Raw genomic sequence first — 13,279 nt, forward strand, 5'->3', positions numbered from 1 at the left:
TCATTCCATACAAATTATGATATATTGTTTTTAGCAACAACCACAAACTATTTAATGGTCCGGCGAAAAAGATTTATGCCGGAGATAATAGACACTAATTTGGTTGTGAAGACGCCAGAAGACTATTTATTATGTTTGTAACATGCAGCCAACGAGGTATTACAATTTGTTTGTTTGTCTGTATTTTACTTAAATAAAATGTCCTCGTCGGTGTAAACATGGCCGGAGGCTTCGGCTCGGCTTTTTTAATGTGTGAAATAAAGCAATTAGATCTCTTATATTTCTCTTTTTTGGTTTTGCGCAAACTTACATCTGTAATAATCTATATAACATTGTTTTCCTTGTGTATTGAGGGTTGAATTCTCCATCATACCAAGTGTTTAACTTATTATTATTACAAGCAAATGAGCTGCAGTGCACGATCCACCAATAACACAACAGAACAGGACTGAATACACACTATGTAGTACTGGATATACTTATACTGCAATCAGCTTTCATAACGATGCAGATACATAATCACATAGTAACCCATAGTCCTTTTCCTCCAAAAGCACCTGTAGCTTCTTTGAGGGTTTTTCGTAAGTTACCGGTTCGGCGCTGCGTTCAGGGTCTATTGAAAAATATTCCAGTACTAACTTATGTACCAAGGCCAGAAGAAAGAGGCCGCTTTCACTCCTTGTTCCTCCGCTGTGATCCAGATCTGTGGAACAGGAAAGAGAGATTGAATGTGTTAGCAGACTGCTAAAGGCTAAAGGTCACAGCTGGCTAATTATACAGTGTGTGCTGACTTAGTGTTGTAGTGTACTTGCTTGTCTAGTTTGTACAAAATGTGTCTTTGTATGTTGTAGTTGAAGTAATACAGGTAATAGTGTCCCTGTGGGCCTTACAATGGATGCATATTTCTCTAAGAACCTCCAGGATGTGGAACTTGTGAGCAATGTTTCTTATAAAAAACTCTCAGTTGGGTCAAATCCTACACTCCTACACAGGAAGTGATCACTAAACCAGTGCAAGTTTCGTACTGATTCCCATCCAATCACAAGCAAGGCATCGTCCGGCATCATACTCACGGGCTGACCGCCCCACCAGCGGTGGTTGAGCTTCTCTCTGGTGCGCAGGCTGAAGGTGGCGTTGAACACGGGGTCATGCATGGTGTTCCCCACGATCCCGTGGGACTCTGGGTACAGGCCCTGCAGAGGGCGCCGCGTCGGCACGGTTAGTGGGTGAAACATCAGGCCGGAGGACCCTTGAACAGACGCGCAGAGAGACGGCGCTTACCGTAACGAGCGTGTAGAGATTCGGGAAGGTCTTTGACGGGTAGACCGGTCGCATGTAGGGCGCCGACGTTCCACACTTTCCTAAGGGGAAAGAAATAGAAGCCTTGCAGGATTAAACGTTATTAAAAACACACTTTAAGCACGAAATCAAAGAGAATAGGGAGAAATGGGTCTCAGCTCGTCGTGGAAACGTCTACAAGCGGCATCGTCCTCGTGGTCCGGACGTCTTTTTACGCAATCGGTCGCGCTACCTTGACATGTTGTGCTTTTATCAGGAGACAAGGAGATTCATCAGATCTGGGACAAAGGGGAAGTTAAGGGGAGACAAAAACATGAGTTGGGCGAGTGTTTTGTGTTCCCAGTCCTACAATCTGATCAGTTATCAGCTGGCATGTGGAGGCGCTGATGTTTTAAAGTCTCTTCAGGCGGTTTGAGGCGGCTCTCCTTCAAGGTTTCTGGCGTCTTTGTTGTGTCTTCTTGGTCCTCTTGTCTCCCGTCCTTGACGGAAGGGAACGGATGGGTGACGCAGGAGGGAGAACAGATTGGAGGTGACGTGTTGAGGCAGATGTCGGATCGAGAGAGCGACCGCATTGTCAACAGATGATCGGTTGCTCACGCCGCTCCGCTCCAGAAGTGAAGGACGCCATTTTGCCATTGCGAGAGCTTGAATTGGCTGTAATGGAACCGCTTTAAGGGCTGCACGGTGGTGTAGAGGCTGTAGCACGGTCGCCTGACAGCAAGAGGGGTTCGATCCCCGATCGCAGGTGGTCCTTGTGGGTTCCCTACGGGTTCTCCGGCTTCCTCCCACAGTCCAAAGACACGCAGCTCAGGTTAATTGGAGGCTCTAAATCGCCCGTGTGGCCATGAATGGTCGTCTGTCTCTATATGAGCCCTGAGATCAAATGTCAGCTGGTATCGGCTCCAACGCCCCCGACCCTGAATAGAATAAGCGGTTTGGAGAATTGACCGCGATGGAACCGCCTGTTTGTTTGGTTCATTGAAGTCAGGTTTGGGATGTTAATCTTCACTTTTTCTTTGAATGGTTACTCATGGATGATAGTGAAGGCCATTCAATAACGTCGCAAATATCATCTCCCCATTTTCCAGGGAAATGACTTATTCATGATTTATTCATTATTCAGATCATCAATCAATCGGGTTTTTATCTTTCAAACAAAACAAATGCAAATAATAAGTGCTTTACAAATGATTGACGTGACCAAAATGAATAGAAGATGAAGAGTAAATACAACACTGATTGAATTGATCATCGTACAACATTATTATTATTAAAGTAAAATTAGGGAAAAATAAAACAGTAAGCAATAATAATAAAAACATAAAATTGCAAAACACTGCATAAAAGTCTGATTGAATATACTTCTATTTAAAAATACTTCTACAACCACGACACCTGCATTTAAAAGACAAAGTATCAAGACGGAGTAAAGGCGACGTACTCAGTTTGTGTTAATATAAGCAATATAAATAAATACATAAAATTGTAAAGCACTGCATAAAAGCCTGATTGAATAGATTCATGTTAAAAAATACTTCTATAAGCATTAAGGAGACAAAGCACGAGACGGAGTAAAGGCGACGTACTCAGCTTGTGTATGTTGGGGATGACGGAGATGCCCTTCTTCAGGTAGGAGGCTCTGAACCCGTCGACAGACAGCATGATGAGCGGAGGACGGATGAAGCTGAGGATGCAGAGACAGAAGACATTTTAAAAAGATAATTCAGATTTCAGTCCCCAATATTAGATGGGAACAAAGTATTATGATACGATTCGATTTTATTGGGGACTGATTTATTGTGGCTTGTTTCTTTATTATCTGATTTGATCACACCAGATTTTATTAATCGAAGCTATTGACTTGTGTTACCTTGTGTTATTTATCTCATCCCATCTTATTTTATCTAACCTTATAAAATATTGTCTTGTCTCATCTCCTCTTGTCTTTTACTTTATTATCTCATATAATCTTGCCCTTATCTCGTTTTATCTTGTGTTGTCTTATATTATTTTATATAATCTTGTCTCATCTTATGTTAGCTTGTCTTATCTCGTCTCGTCATTTCCTTACTCATCTTGTTTTATATAATCTAGTTTGGTCTTGATTTTTCTTATATTATCTCATATAATCTTGTTTTATCTTGTTTTATATAATCTTGTCTTATTTTATTATTGTTTTGTTTTATCTCTTCTCATCTTGTGTTGTTTTATGTAATTTCGTCTTGTCTTATATTATCTTGTCGTATCTCATTTTATCTTGTGTTGTCTTATATTATCTCATATTCATTGTCTTATCTTGTCTTATATTTTCTTGTCTTATATTATCTCATATAATCTTGTCTTATCTCATCTCATCTTATCTTGTATTGTCTTATCTCATCTCATATAATCTTGTCTTATCTTGTTCTATATCATCTCTTCTTATCTCATCTCGTTGTGTCTCACGTTATCGTATCTAAATGTCTTCCACCGTCCAGTTCAAAGTGACTCTTCTACGTCTTCATCGGCCTTCTCTTGAACAGAATTAAAGTAAAGGTCTTGAGGTGGACTCACCCTGCGGGACACTCGGCGCTCTTGATCTCCTCGCAGTCTCCATGCACCCAGGAAGTCTCACCTCACAGAGGAAACAACAGCACAGCGTTACCACCTCCTGACCCTCCCAGTGCCCTCTGCGACTCACGCGTCCTTATTCTGGGTGCCGCTCTGCGGTCGGTACCTTTGCAGAGCGCCTTGTAGTTGGAGCAGCAGTCGCCTCGCTCCAGGCAGTCCTCAGAGCAGTGGCAGGCGTGCTCGCCATTCCTCTCCTCGCCACAGCGATCCTGCGTGCACTCGAAGCCTCCCTCTGAGGAAAGTTCATCATCACGTCACATGACAGAAATCTCTTTTTAAACGACCATGACGAGGCTAAACAACCACAGGACACGCATCACGGATTAAGGCTGTGATGCAACTCTCAGGCCCTTAAAGCCGTTTTTTATTACCACAAGCGAAGCAATAAAAAGCACGAGGAGCTCATGATTGGAGAGTTTTTTTTCTCGTCTGTTTTTTTGGAAAATGTCCCACTGTTGTTTCCTTAATGTTTTCAAGATGAATCCCGCGGTTCCACTCTCTTCACTTTGGCCAAGCTCTAAATGAGCATCAGATGAAGACTGACGTGGTGGTTGACTGCAGGACAGTTCCCCTTTTGTTCGCGTTGAATCCGCCACAGCAGAAAACACTTATGATGTTGTGTTCCTGTGCTTTCTGGAGCACTAGAGCTACCGTCGTACTGCTGGGTAGTACTCCAAAGTAGTAAATACATCATTCTACGGATATAAGGAGTAGCAGCAGCGGTCTGTGTGTGAATCTGTTTAAATACGCGTATATATAATCCCTGTGGAATATAACATGTTATAACGGCTCAGTGGACTGGCGGGTCGCTCCAGTCCACGCTGAAGTACCCAGAAGGCTGTGCTTCAGCATGTGAATGACGACATGTAGTGTAAAGTGTGGATTAATCCGCCCCTGAAAATAGTCCCCAACAAATGCCCTATTTCTTCTTGTTTGAGCAATGTTTGTGGATAAAAAACTACTTTAAAAGGAAATAAAGTGTATATTTGTGAAGTTTTAAAGATCATTGTTGTGTAGGGACTGATGGGCCGAGGTCTGATTGCCAGAGAAAGTATACTACACACTACCAGCTGTGGAGACATTGGTACCGTCTACCGTCTACAGTCTATTCATAAGGCATTGGGAGGTCTATGTATTTTAATTGTGCTTTTGTATGTATTTTATTCTATTTAATGTTTTTGTACTACCTGGACCTTGAGTCTGAAATAAAGTTTGATTGATAGGGCGGTTAGAAAGTATAGAGATGGACTAGAACATCATTGGTTTTAGTCTTTTCATTGACTTTGTTGACGAGGAACATATAGAATAACACCTCAAAGATACAAGTAAATGCAAATAAAAACGTATTTCTTGGCCAAAAGCCTTGACTCCCACCAAAGCTGTTGTAGTGGCCTCCAGCTAAACTATCAAGCAAGACATTTGTTAAAGACGGTACAACCGGGAGAAGTGATTGAGACGTCAGACTGACCTGTTTTCAGGCATTGCTCGTCGAAGTCGGAGCAGCAGCTGTAGTAGGTTTTACACAGATTGTCACATCTGCATCCTGGAGGTTTGGCCTCCTCCAGCTCAAAGCACCTCCCCTTGCAGGAGCCCGCTGAGCTGACCCACTCTGAGACGACTGGAGGGAGCAGAGGAGGAGCAGTTACAGGACAGAGGGCACACTGCTGCAGACTGGACTCGTATATAATAACTCAATGGTTCTGTGCTTGGGCACTTTGGTGGCTTACCAAACAGCTAGCAACCTCTGTTTCTGTAAAGTTTCGCCAAAGCGGGCATTCATTAACTTGCAATCTTTTAATGTCCATCAGGGGCGACTCATCAGGTTGTATAGAAGTCTATGCTTCAACTGCATTCTCTCTACTGACCACCAGGGGACGACTCCTCTGGTTGTATAGAAGTATATGCTTCATGTGTTAAAGCTACATTCTATCTCCTGACCACCAGGGGGAGACTTCTCGGGTTGTATAGAAGTATATGCTTCATGTGTTAAAGCTGCATTCTCTCCACTGACCACCAGGGGGCGGCTCCTCTGGTTGTATAGAAGTATATGCTTCATGTGTTAAAGCTGCATTCTCTCTCCTGACCACCAGGGGGTGACTCCTCTGGTTGTATAGAAGTCTATATAAATGACTCTACTTCTCTTGATGTATTCCCTCAGTAAACATTGTAAACATGAGTTTATGTCTCAATCTCTAGTTTCAAGTCTTCTTCAATACAGCATGATGTTAGAGCAGACTGGGCCTTTTTGGGAGGTGGTCTTAAAGAGTCTTTTTTTTACAATAAAGCAAACATGTTCTAATAGAAACACAACATACAAGTATGAACCTGAAAATAAGCACAATATGTCTCCTTTAAGATGTCTACTTCAATGTTTTTTCCACATAAACATGAATCTGACATCTTTGAAAACACATACTGTATCATGCAGTTTACAGGCCGTTAACTCCACGCAGCACATGTTGCAAATAACTACAAGCTGTTCTCAGAGCGCTCTGCAGGCGGCCTTTGCTTTCAGCTCACTTCAATTCACAGTGAAACCCCAAAAAAGACACAAGTTATTGTCTTTGTGCTGTGGTTTTTATCATAGTAGCGTAAGCGGGGACTGCTTTGAAAACTCACTGGTAACTTTAACTGTCACACAGTAATGATTTTATTTAAAGCTACACGGATCCGAATATAAAAACCTCTCATTGTACTGCAGATAGGTCCAACAGCCTGCCATGAGTTAACATAACATATTAATGCAATGGTGTTATGCAGCATACTATTCATTCTGAGATGTCAGAGTCCAGAAATGCACCAAAATGATACCTGTGTGCAAGTATAGTGCTACATGAAGCTAAAATAATATTTTTTACTGGGACGGTTTTAAACCTTGATTCATTATAGTCGTGAGCTTTAACCAAATGCACTAACACCAGTAACTCTATCTGTCTCCATTTGTAAATGGTTTGCAATATTGTTAAGTATTTGTACTTTTTAGGACCACAACATGTCAACCACCCATTTGGTGGTTTCATGCATGTACAACCAGCTTGATTTATCCCTCCATGAGCCATTTTTTCTTTTTTTAAAGGTTCTCACCTTTAGTGTGAGGTTGTGGGTTTTCTCCTCCCTCTGCAGGTCGACTGGCTTGAAAAACATAAGCTCTGCTGACATCAGTTCCCCACAGACAGAACACAACCACTACCTGCAGAAACAACACAGACCACACATTAGAAAAAGCCTACATTCAATTATTTTCTATTGACTCCAATAAGCAACAATCTCCCGCAGGTCAAAGGTCAGCCAGTACAACCATAGATCTACTGGCACAGGGCCCAGGTTAGGGGGCCCCTGGACCCTGTGCTTCTGCTTGAAGTTGCTGATGACATTTCGTGATGTGATTTCAGGACTAAAAAGAGACAAATAAAAGATTCACGATGACGGGATGGAAATCCACCAAGAAGAGACACAAAATAATAACAAATAAATGCAAAAAGAACTAGAAAGAGACTCAAAATGATGAAAAAAGAGACGCAACACGATCAAAAAGAGATTCAAAACGACTATGAGATGCAAATCCACCAAGAAGAGACACAAAATAATTACAAAGAAATGCAAAAAGAACTACAAAGAGACTCAAAATTATGAAAAAATTGATGAAAATCAACCAAATAGAGATGCAAAACGACCACAAGCTGCAAATCAACCAAGAAGAGACACAACATAATTACAAAGAGATACAAAGTGCATGCAAAGAGACGCAAAACAACCAATAAGACACACAAAACCACTACAAAGACATGCTAAATGACCTTAAAGAAACACATAACAGCTATAATGAGACACAAAACAACCAAAAAGAGAAGCAAAATGACCACAAAGTCATGCACAAGGACCTCAAATATGTCTCTCTGAATCCGTGGCTCTAGTTCTCACGTAGAAGCGTCGGGGCCCTCGACATGTCTGTGTCCAGGGGCCCATTGTCTCATAAACTGCCCATGAGCCTCAGTGTCTCGCTCAAGGGCCCTTTCATTTACCAAAATAGGGTCTGGAGAGACGGTTGCTCTGCTACCTCGATATCCAACCTAGGAGTTTGTTTTCTTCTCCTCTGAAACGCATTCATGGTCACGTCTCACCAAGAAGGGGTCGGAGGTCAACAGGCAGCCGTGTGGTGTGAGCCACTCCTACTGTAAGAGCCCAGCACTGACCCACTGCAGATACAAGTACACACAGGTTGCCGCACACAGTTGGTTATGACCTTTTAAACTCCAATCGCCCCCTAGCGGGGGAAGACTGAGCTATTGTTATATAAAACTACTAAATCATAGCTTGTTTTATGGAGAAAAAAAAGCCCAAAACTGCTGTATTTGGATGTATTGAACACCATAAGTAATATACAAGTACAATATATGGTTTGGTACATGAGAAAATTCAAATGTCTCAAATGGGCCCCAATGCAGATGTTGGAGACCTCTCCTGAATGTTCTCTGCTCTAAACCCTCTCTAACTTGGTTCTGCTTCACTTTATCAAAGACAACCTTTGCAGAGAGAATATTCACATATTGAGCTATGATTTGGGTTAGTGAATGTTCACATATTGTGTTATGATTTGGGTTAGTGAATGTTCACATATTGTGCTATGATTTGGGTTAGAGAATGTTCACATATTGTGTTATGATTTGGGTTAGTGAATGTTCACATATTGTGTTATGATTTGGGTTAGAGAATGTTCACATATTGTGTTATGATTTGGGTTAGAGAATGTTCACATATTGTGTTATGATTTGGGTTAAATAATGTTCACATATTGTGTTATGATTTGGGTTGGAGAATGTTCACATATTGAGCAATGATTTGGGTTAGTGAATGTTCACATATTGTGTTATGATTTGGGATAGAGAATGTTCACATATTGAGCTATGATTTGGGTTAGAGAATGTTCACATATTGTGCTATGATTTGGGTTAGAGAATGTTCACATATTGAGCTATGATTTGGGTTAGAGAATGTTCACATATTGAGCTATGATTTGGGTTAGAGTTGGACCTTACAGCTGCATCATTTCAAAGAAATAATCATCCTGAAAGTGATTTTTTTATAGGTGGACCTGAAACCTTTTCTTTTTTTTCTGTGTCATCTTCATTTACTCTTAACCAGTAACATATATACTGATATTTACACATCTGAACAACATCTCACATGTGTACCTTTTATTATAACACCAACATTATTCAAATAGCCCTAGCGGTTGCAGAGATACACCCTTTTTAGTTTGGGTATGACATTTAGAGGAAAGGGCCTAAAAATAGGTGGTTTTCAAATGTTCACGGCAGCATCGGAGAGAAGGAAGTTCTGAGAGTTCACGAGAGCTTCACAAAGAAATGAGTTCTTAACTCAACCAAAACCATGAACGTCTCTAAACCTTTGAGGATGTAATGGAACAGAAAAGACTGACAACCTCCAACGACAGCCGAATGTTCTACATTCTCAGTCCACCATTTAAACATTGAACCAAAAAGCCAACGTCACAACACGCGTCTCTTCATCAGGCGTCCAACAACACAACAAGGCGTCCAATGTGGAGGCTAAGTCCCGCCTCCTCTCTTCTTCTTCTTTTTTTACGGTCGTTAACGGCGAGAGACAATTTAGACGTTGTTTGAATTGTGCTATGAATTACAAATAATGACGTCTGTCAATTTAGAGATCATTTTTTAGTTTGTAGTAAAACTGTTTAAAGACTCTTCTTGAAAAAAATCTGATTTTCTTGGGAAATATTCGACAGCTATGAAGGAAATGACACATTTGTTTATCAGTCATCGTCACGCGTTATCTTTAAATTCTTGGAGAAAACACAGTCCCATCCTATAAATGAAACAGTCTTCTACAAGAATTCAAGGCAACACTGGATGAGCAACTGATGAAGAAAATTGTAATTTGTAGTCGTGTTATGAAGTATTTCATCTTTTTTAAGCTTAAATGGTCTCAAAGCCGGTGACCAGGAGTCCACTCACTTTGTTTTGAAGGGACAGCTGATCGGCTCTAAACCTCTCAGGGACTCAGGTCTCTGGTGAAGACCTGGACTCAGGTCTCTATTGAAGACCTGGACTCAGGTCTCTGGTGAAGATCTGGACTCAGGTCTCTGGTGAAGACCTGGACTCAGGTCTTCAGTGAAGACCTGGACTCAGGTCTCTAGTGAAGACCTGAACTCAGGTCTCTAGTGAAGACCTGGACTCAGGTCTCTAGTGAAGACCTGAACTCAGGTCTCTAGTGAAGACCTGGACTCAGGTCTGAAGACCTGGACTCAGGTCTCTGGTGATGACCAGGACTCAGGTTTCTGGTGAAGACTTGGACTCAGATCTTCAGTGAAGACCTGGATTCAGGTCTCTAGTGAAGACCTGGACTCAGGTCTCTGGTGATGACCTAGACTCAGGTCTCTGGTGATGACCTAGACTCAGGTCTCTGGTGAAGACCTGGACTCAGGTCTCTGGTGAAGACCTGGACTCAGATCTCTGGTGAAAACCTGAACTCAGGTCTCTAGTGAAGACCTGGACTCAGGTCTCTAGTGAAGACCTGGACTCAGGTCTGAAGACCTGGACTCAGGTCTCTAGTGAAGACCTGGACTCGGGTCTCTAATGAAGACCTGGACTCAGGTTTGAAGAACTGGACTCAGGTCTCTAGTGAAGACCTGGACTCGGGTCTCTAGTGAAGACCTGGACTCAGGTCTCTGGATGTATCCTGTGATCCTATGATCTCTATTTTTAGTACTAGTATTAGTAATACTACATAAATAAACTAGTAATATTTCATACTAGTGAAATACTAGTAATATTAAACTAGTATTAAATATACACTAAATAAACTAGTATTACTTGTTATATATTAAACTATTATTAAATACTATGAATAAACTAGTAATATTAGTAATACTAGTACTATGGAAACACCTGCACAGTTGAAATATGGAAAAAAAAACTCTATCACATATTAATAGAGATTTTTCTTTCATTAATTAATGAGACACTTGTTCTCTATCGCTATAAATAATGATATGATGATGATGATGATGATGATGATGATGATGAGGAGGAGGAGGAGGAGGAGGATGATGGTGGATGACAGGCGGACCAAAACAACAGCAGCTGCGTGATCAGGGCTCTCTCTCTCTCTCTCTCTCTCTCTCTCTCTCTCTCTCTCTCTCTCTCTCTCTCTCTCTCTCTCTCTCTCTCTCTCTCTGTGACGGACTTCTCCGCAGGGAGGCAAAGTGCAGCTCCCTCTCTCTCAGGTCGATACAGCAGATTATCTTTTGGGGTTTTTAAATGTCCGGGGAATGAAGAGGAAGAGGAGAGGAAGAAGAGGATCACGTCTGTATGAAAGCTCCGGCAGAGCGACCCCAGGCAGCGCAGACGCGTCGGCGGTTCTTACCCAGTGCATGTTCCTAACAGCGGGTCCAGCTGGAGCATTACCCCCGGACACGACGAGAGAAAGCGCCGGAAAATGTGTCCAACGTCCGGTAGGAGCTGCGGTGCGCCTCTGGGTCGATGGAGCGGAGCGCAGGGGTCCAACTCTCTCTCTCTCTCTCGCCCTCTCTCGCTCTCTCTCTCTCTCGGTTTTGGGCCAATAAGCATGAAGTAATGGTGACAGCTGCTGCTCTCTGGTACGACAGCGTACGCAGTCCAGTTCAGAGAGAGAGAGAGAGAGAGAGAGAGAGAGAGAGAGAGAGAGAGAGAGAGAGAGAGAGGCTGAAAGGAATTAAGGAGCTTTAATGACAACATCCATCCAGATACATGTCATTGATTTATGTGAAACTGTAGAGGAGTGATAAGTAAACAATGAACAATGAGCTCAGAGTGAAGACAAGTTGCTCAAGAGCAAAATACAATAAAGAACATTAACCCACCATATGCACATTTATTATATTGTTTTAATATATTGTTTTTTATTGCATTGTTACAACTTTAATGCCTTTTTGTTGTTGTTTTATTGCCATCTTGCAATAAATATACTCTAGACTCTCTCTCTCTCTCTCTCTCTTTATATATATATATATATATATATATATATATATATATATATATATATATATATAATTATATATTATGTAATATATAATTATAGATTTACTTATATAATTATATATATAATATATACTTATATACAATATAATGATATATTTGCATATTCTAGACTCTATATATAATATGCAATTATATATTGTGTCATATATAATATATATAATAATAAATTTAATATATATACTTATATATAATATGATATATGTATATACTCTAGACTCTATATATACTATGTAATTATATATTTTGTAATATATAATATATATATAATAATATATTTCATATATATATACTTATATATAATATAATGATATATATATATATATATATATATATATATATATATATATATATATATATATATATATATAATAGGAGTGATACATTGCTTTATAGTAGTGATAAGTTATAAAAACAGTAAATAATATTAAAAAGTTTGGAGAAAAGTTGCTCAAGAGCAAAATACAATAAAGAACTTCCACCCACTAACCCAGCATATGCACATTATTAATATGACAACACTAATACATTGTGTTTTATTGCATTGTAACCATCTGAGGGCCTTTTTGTTGTTAGTTTTATTGCAATTGTGCTGCAATATCGCTTTGATGTCGCAATGAATAACTCTTGACTCAGAACGTTTCGTAACAGAACTGTTTTGTATTTTGAAGAAAAGAAAGCTGGTGGGAGTCGAAGCGCTGATGCGGCGGCTCAAAGGAGTCCACGCCGGCGGTTCAAGCGCTCGGCGCTTCGTGACGTCTTGCGGTGAATACCGCGGCAGCACACCGTGACCGAGAGCTGGCGTTGCAGAAAGATAAACCACCGGCTCGGTTCACGCCGCTGTGCGTCTGCTTGAGTGTCCATGAGGAGCAACGACTGAGGGCAGCAGTGATAACACGCCGAGGAATCTGCAGCCGTGCCAGCTGCTTGCAAAGGAACCACGCTGCAGAGCAGATCACAGTATAGAGGAGATAACGGCTGGGGGAGACACTACCTTTCTCTTCAGGAGTTTGGCTGTTGTGGTTTTTTGGTGCTTTAGTTGGATAAGCCCAACTATTGGTGGTTTAGTTGGCTCAACCTAACTATTGGTGGTTTAGTTGACTCAACCTAACTATTGGTGGTTTTGTTGCATAAACCTAACTATTGGTGGTTTAGTTGACTAAACCTAACTATTGGTGGTTTTGTTGACTAAACCTAACTATTGGTGGTTTAGTTGACTAAACCTAACTATTGGTGGTTTTGTTGCATAAACCTAACTATTGGTGGTTTAGTTGGCTCAACCTAACTATTGGTGGTTTTGTTGCATAAACCTA

At 40.9% G+C, this 13,279-nt stretch overlaps 1 protein-coding gene across 1 annotated transcript in view; it reads right to left on the minus strand.

Annotated features, from left to right (window-relative positions):
• Positions 1-11,433, minus strand: part of enpp2l (ectonucleotide pyrophosphatase/phosphodiesterase 2-like) — a 34,854-nt gene extending 23,421 nt beyond the window's left edge. Inside the window, exons 1-9 of the mRNA XM_079232050.1 lie at positions 11,317-11,433; positions 6,994-7,099; positions 5,378-5,527; positions 4,016-4,141; positions 3,853-3,913; positions 2,886-2,983; positions 1,282-1,361; positions 1,074-1,193; positions 648-703 (exon numbers count right to left, since the gene is read on the minus strand). Of these exons, the coding sequence (XP_079088176.1) occupies positions 648-703; positions 1,074-1,193; positions 1,282-1,361; positions 2,886-2,983; positions 3,853-3,913; positions 4,016-4,141; positions 5,378-5,527; positions 6,994-7,099; positions 11,317-11,325 (806 nt within the window). The 5' untranslated portion in view covers positions 11,326-11,433. The remainder of the gene's footprint in view (positions 1-647; positions 704-1,073; positions 1,194-1,281; positions 1,362-2,885; positions 2,984-3,852; positions 3,914-4,015; positions 4,142-5,377; positions 5,528-6,993; positions 7,100-11,316) is intronic.
• Between the last annotated feature and the right edge of the window lie 1,846 nt (positions 11,434-13,279).

The sequence above is a fragment of the Taurulus bubalis genome (assembly GCF_910589615.1).
Source record: "Taurulus bubalis genome assembly, chromosome: 16".
NCBI lineage: Eukaryota > Metazoa > Chordata > Actinopteri > Perciformes > Cottidae > Taurulus > Taurulus bubalis.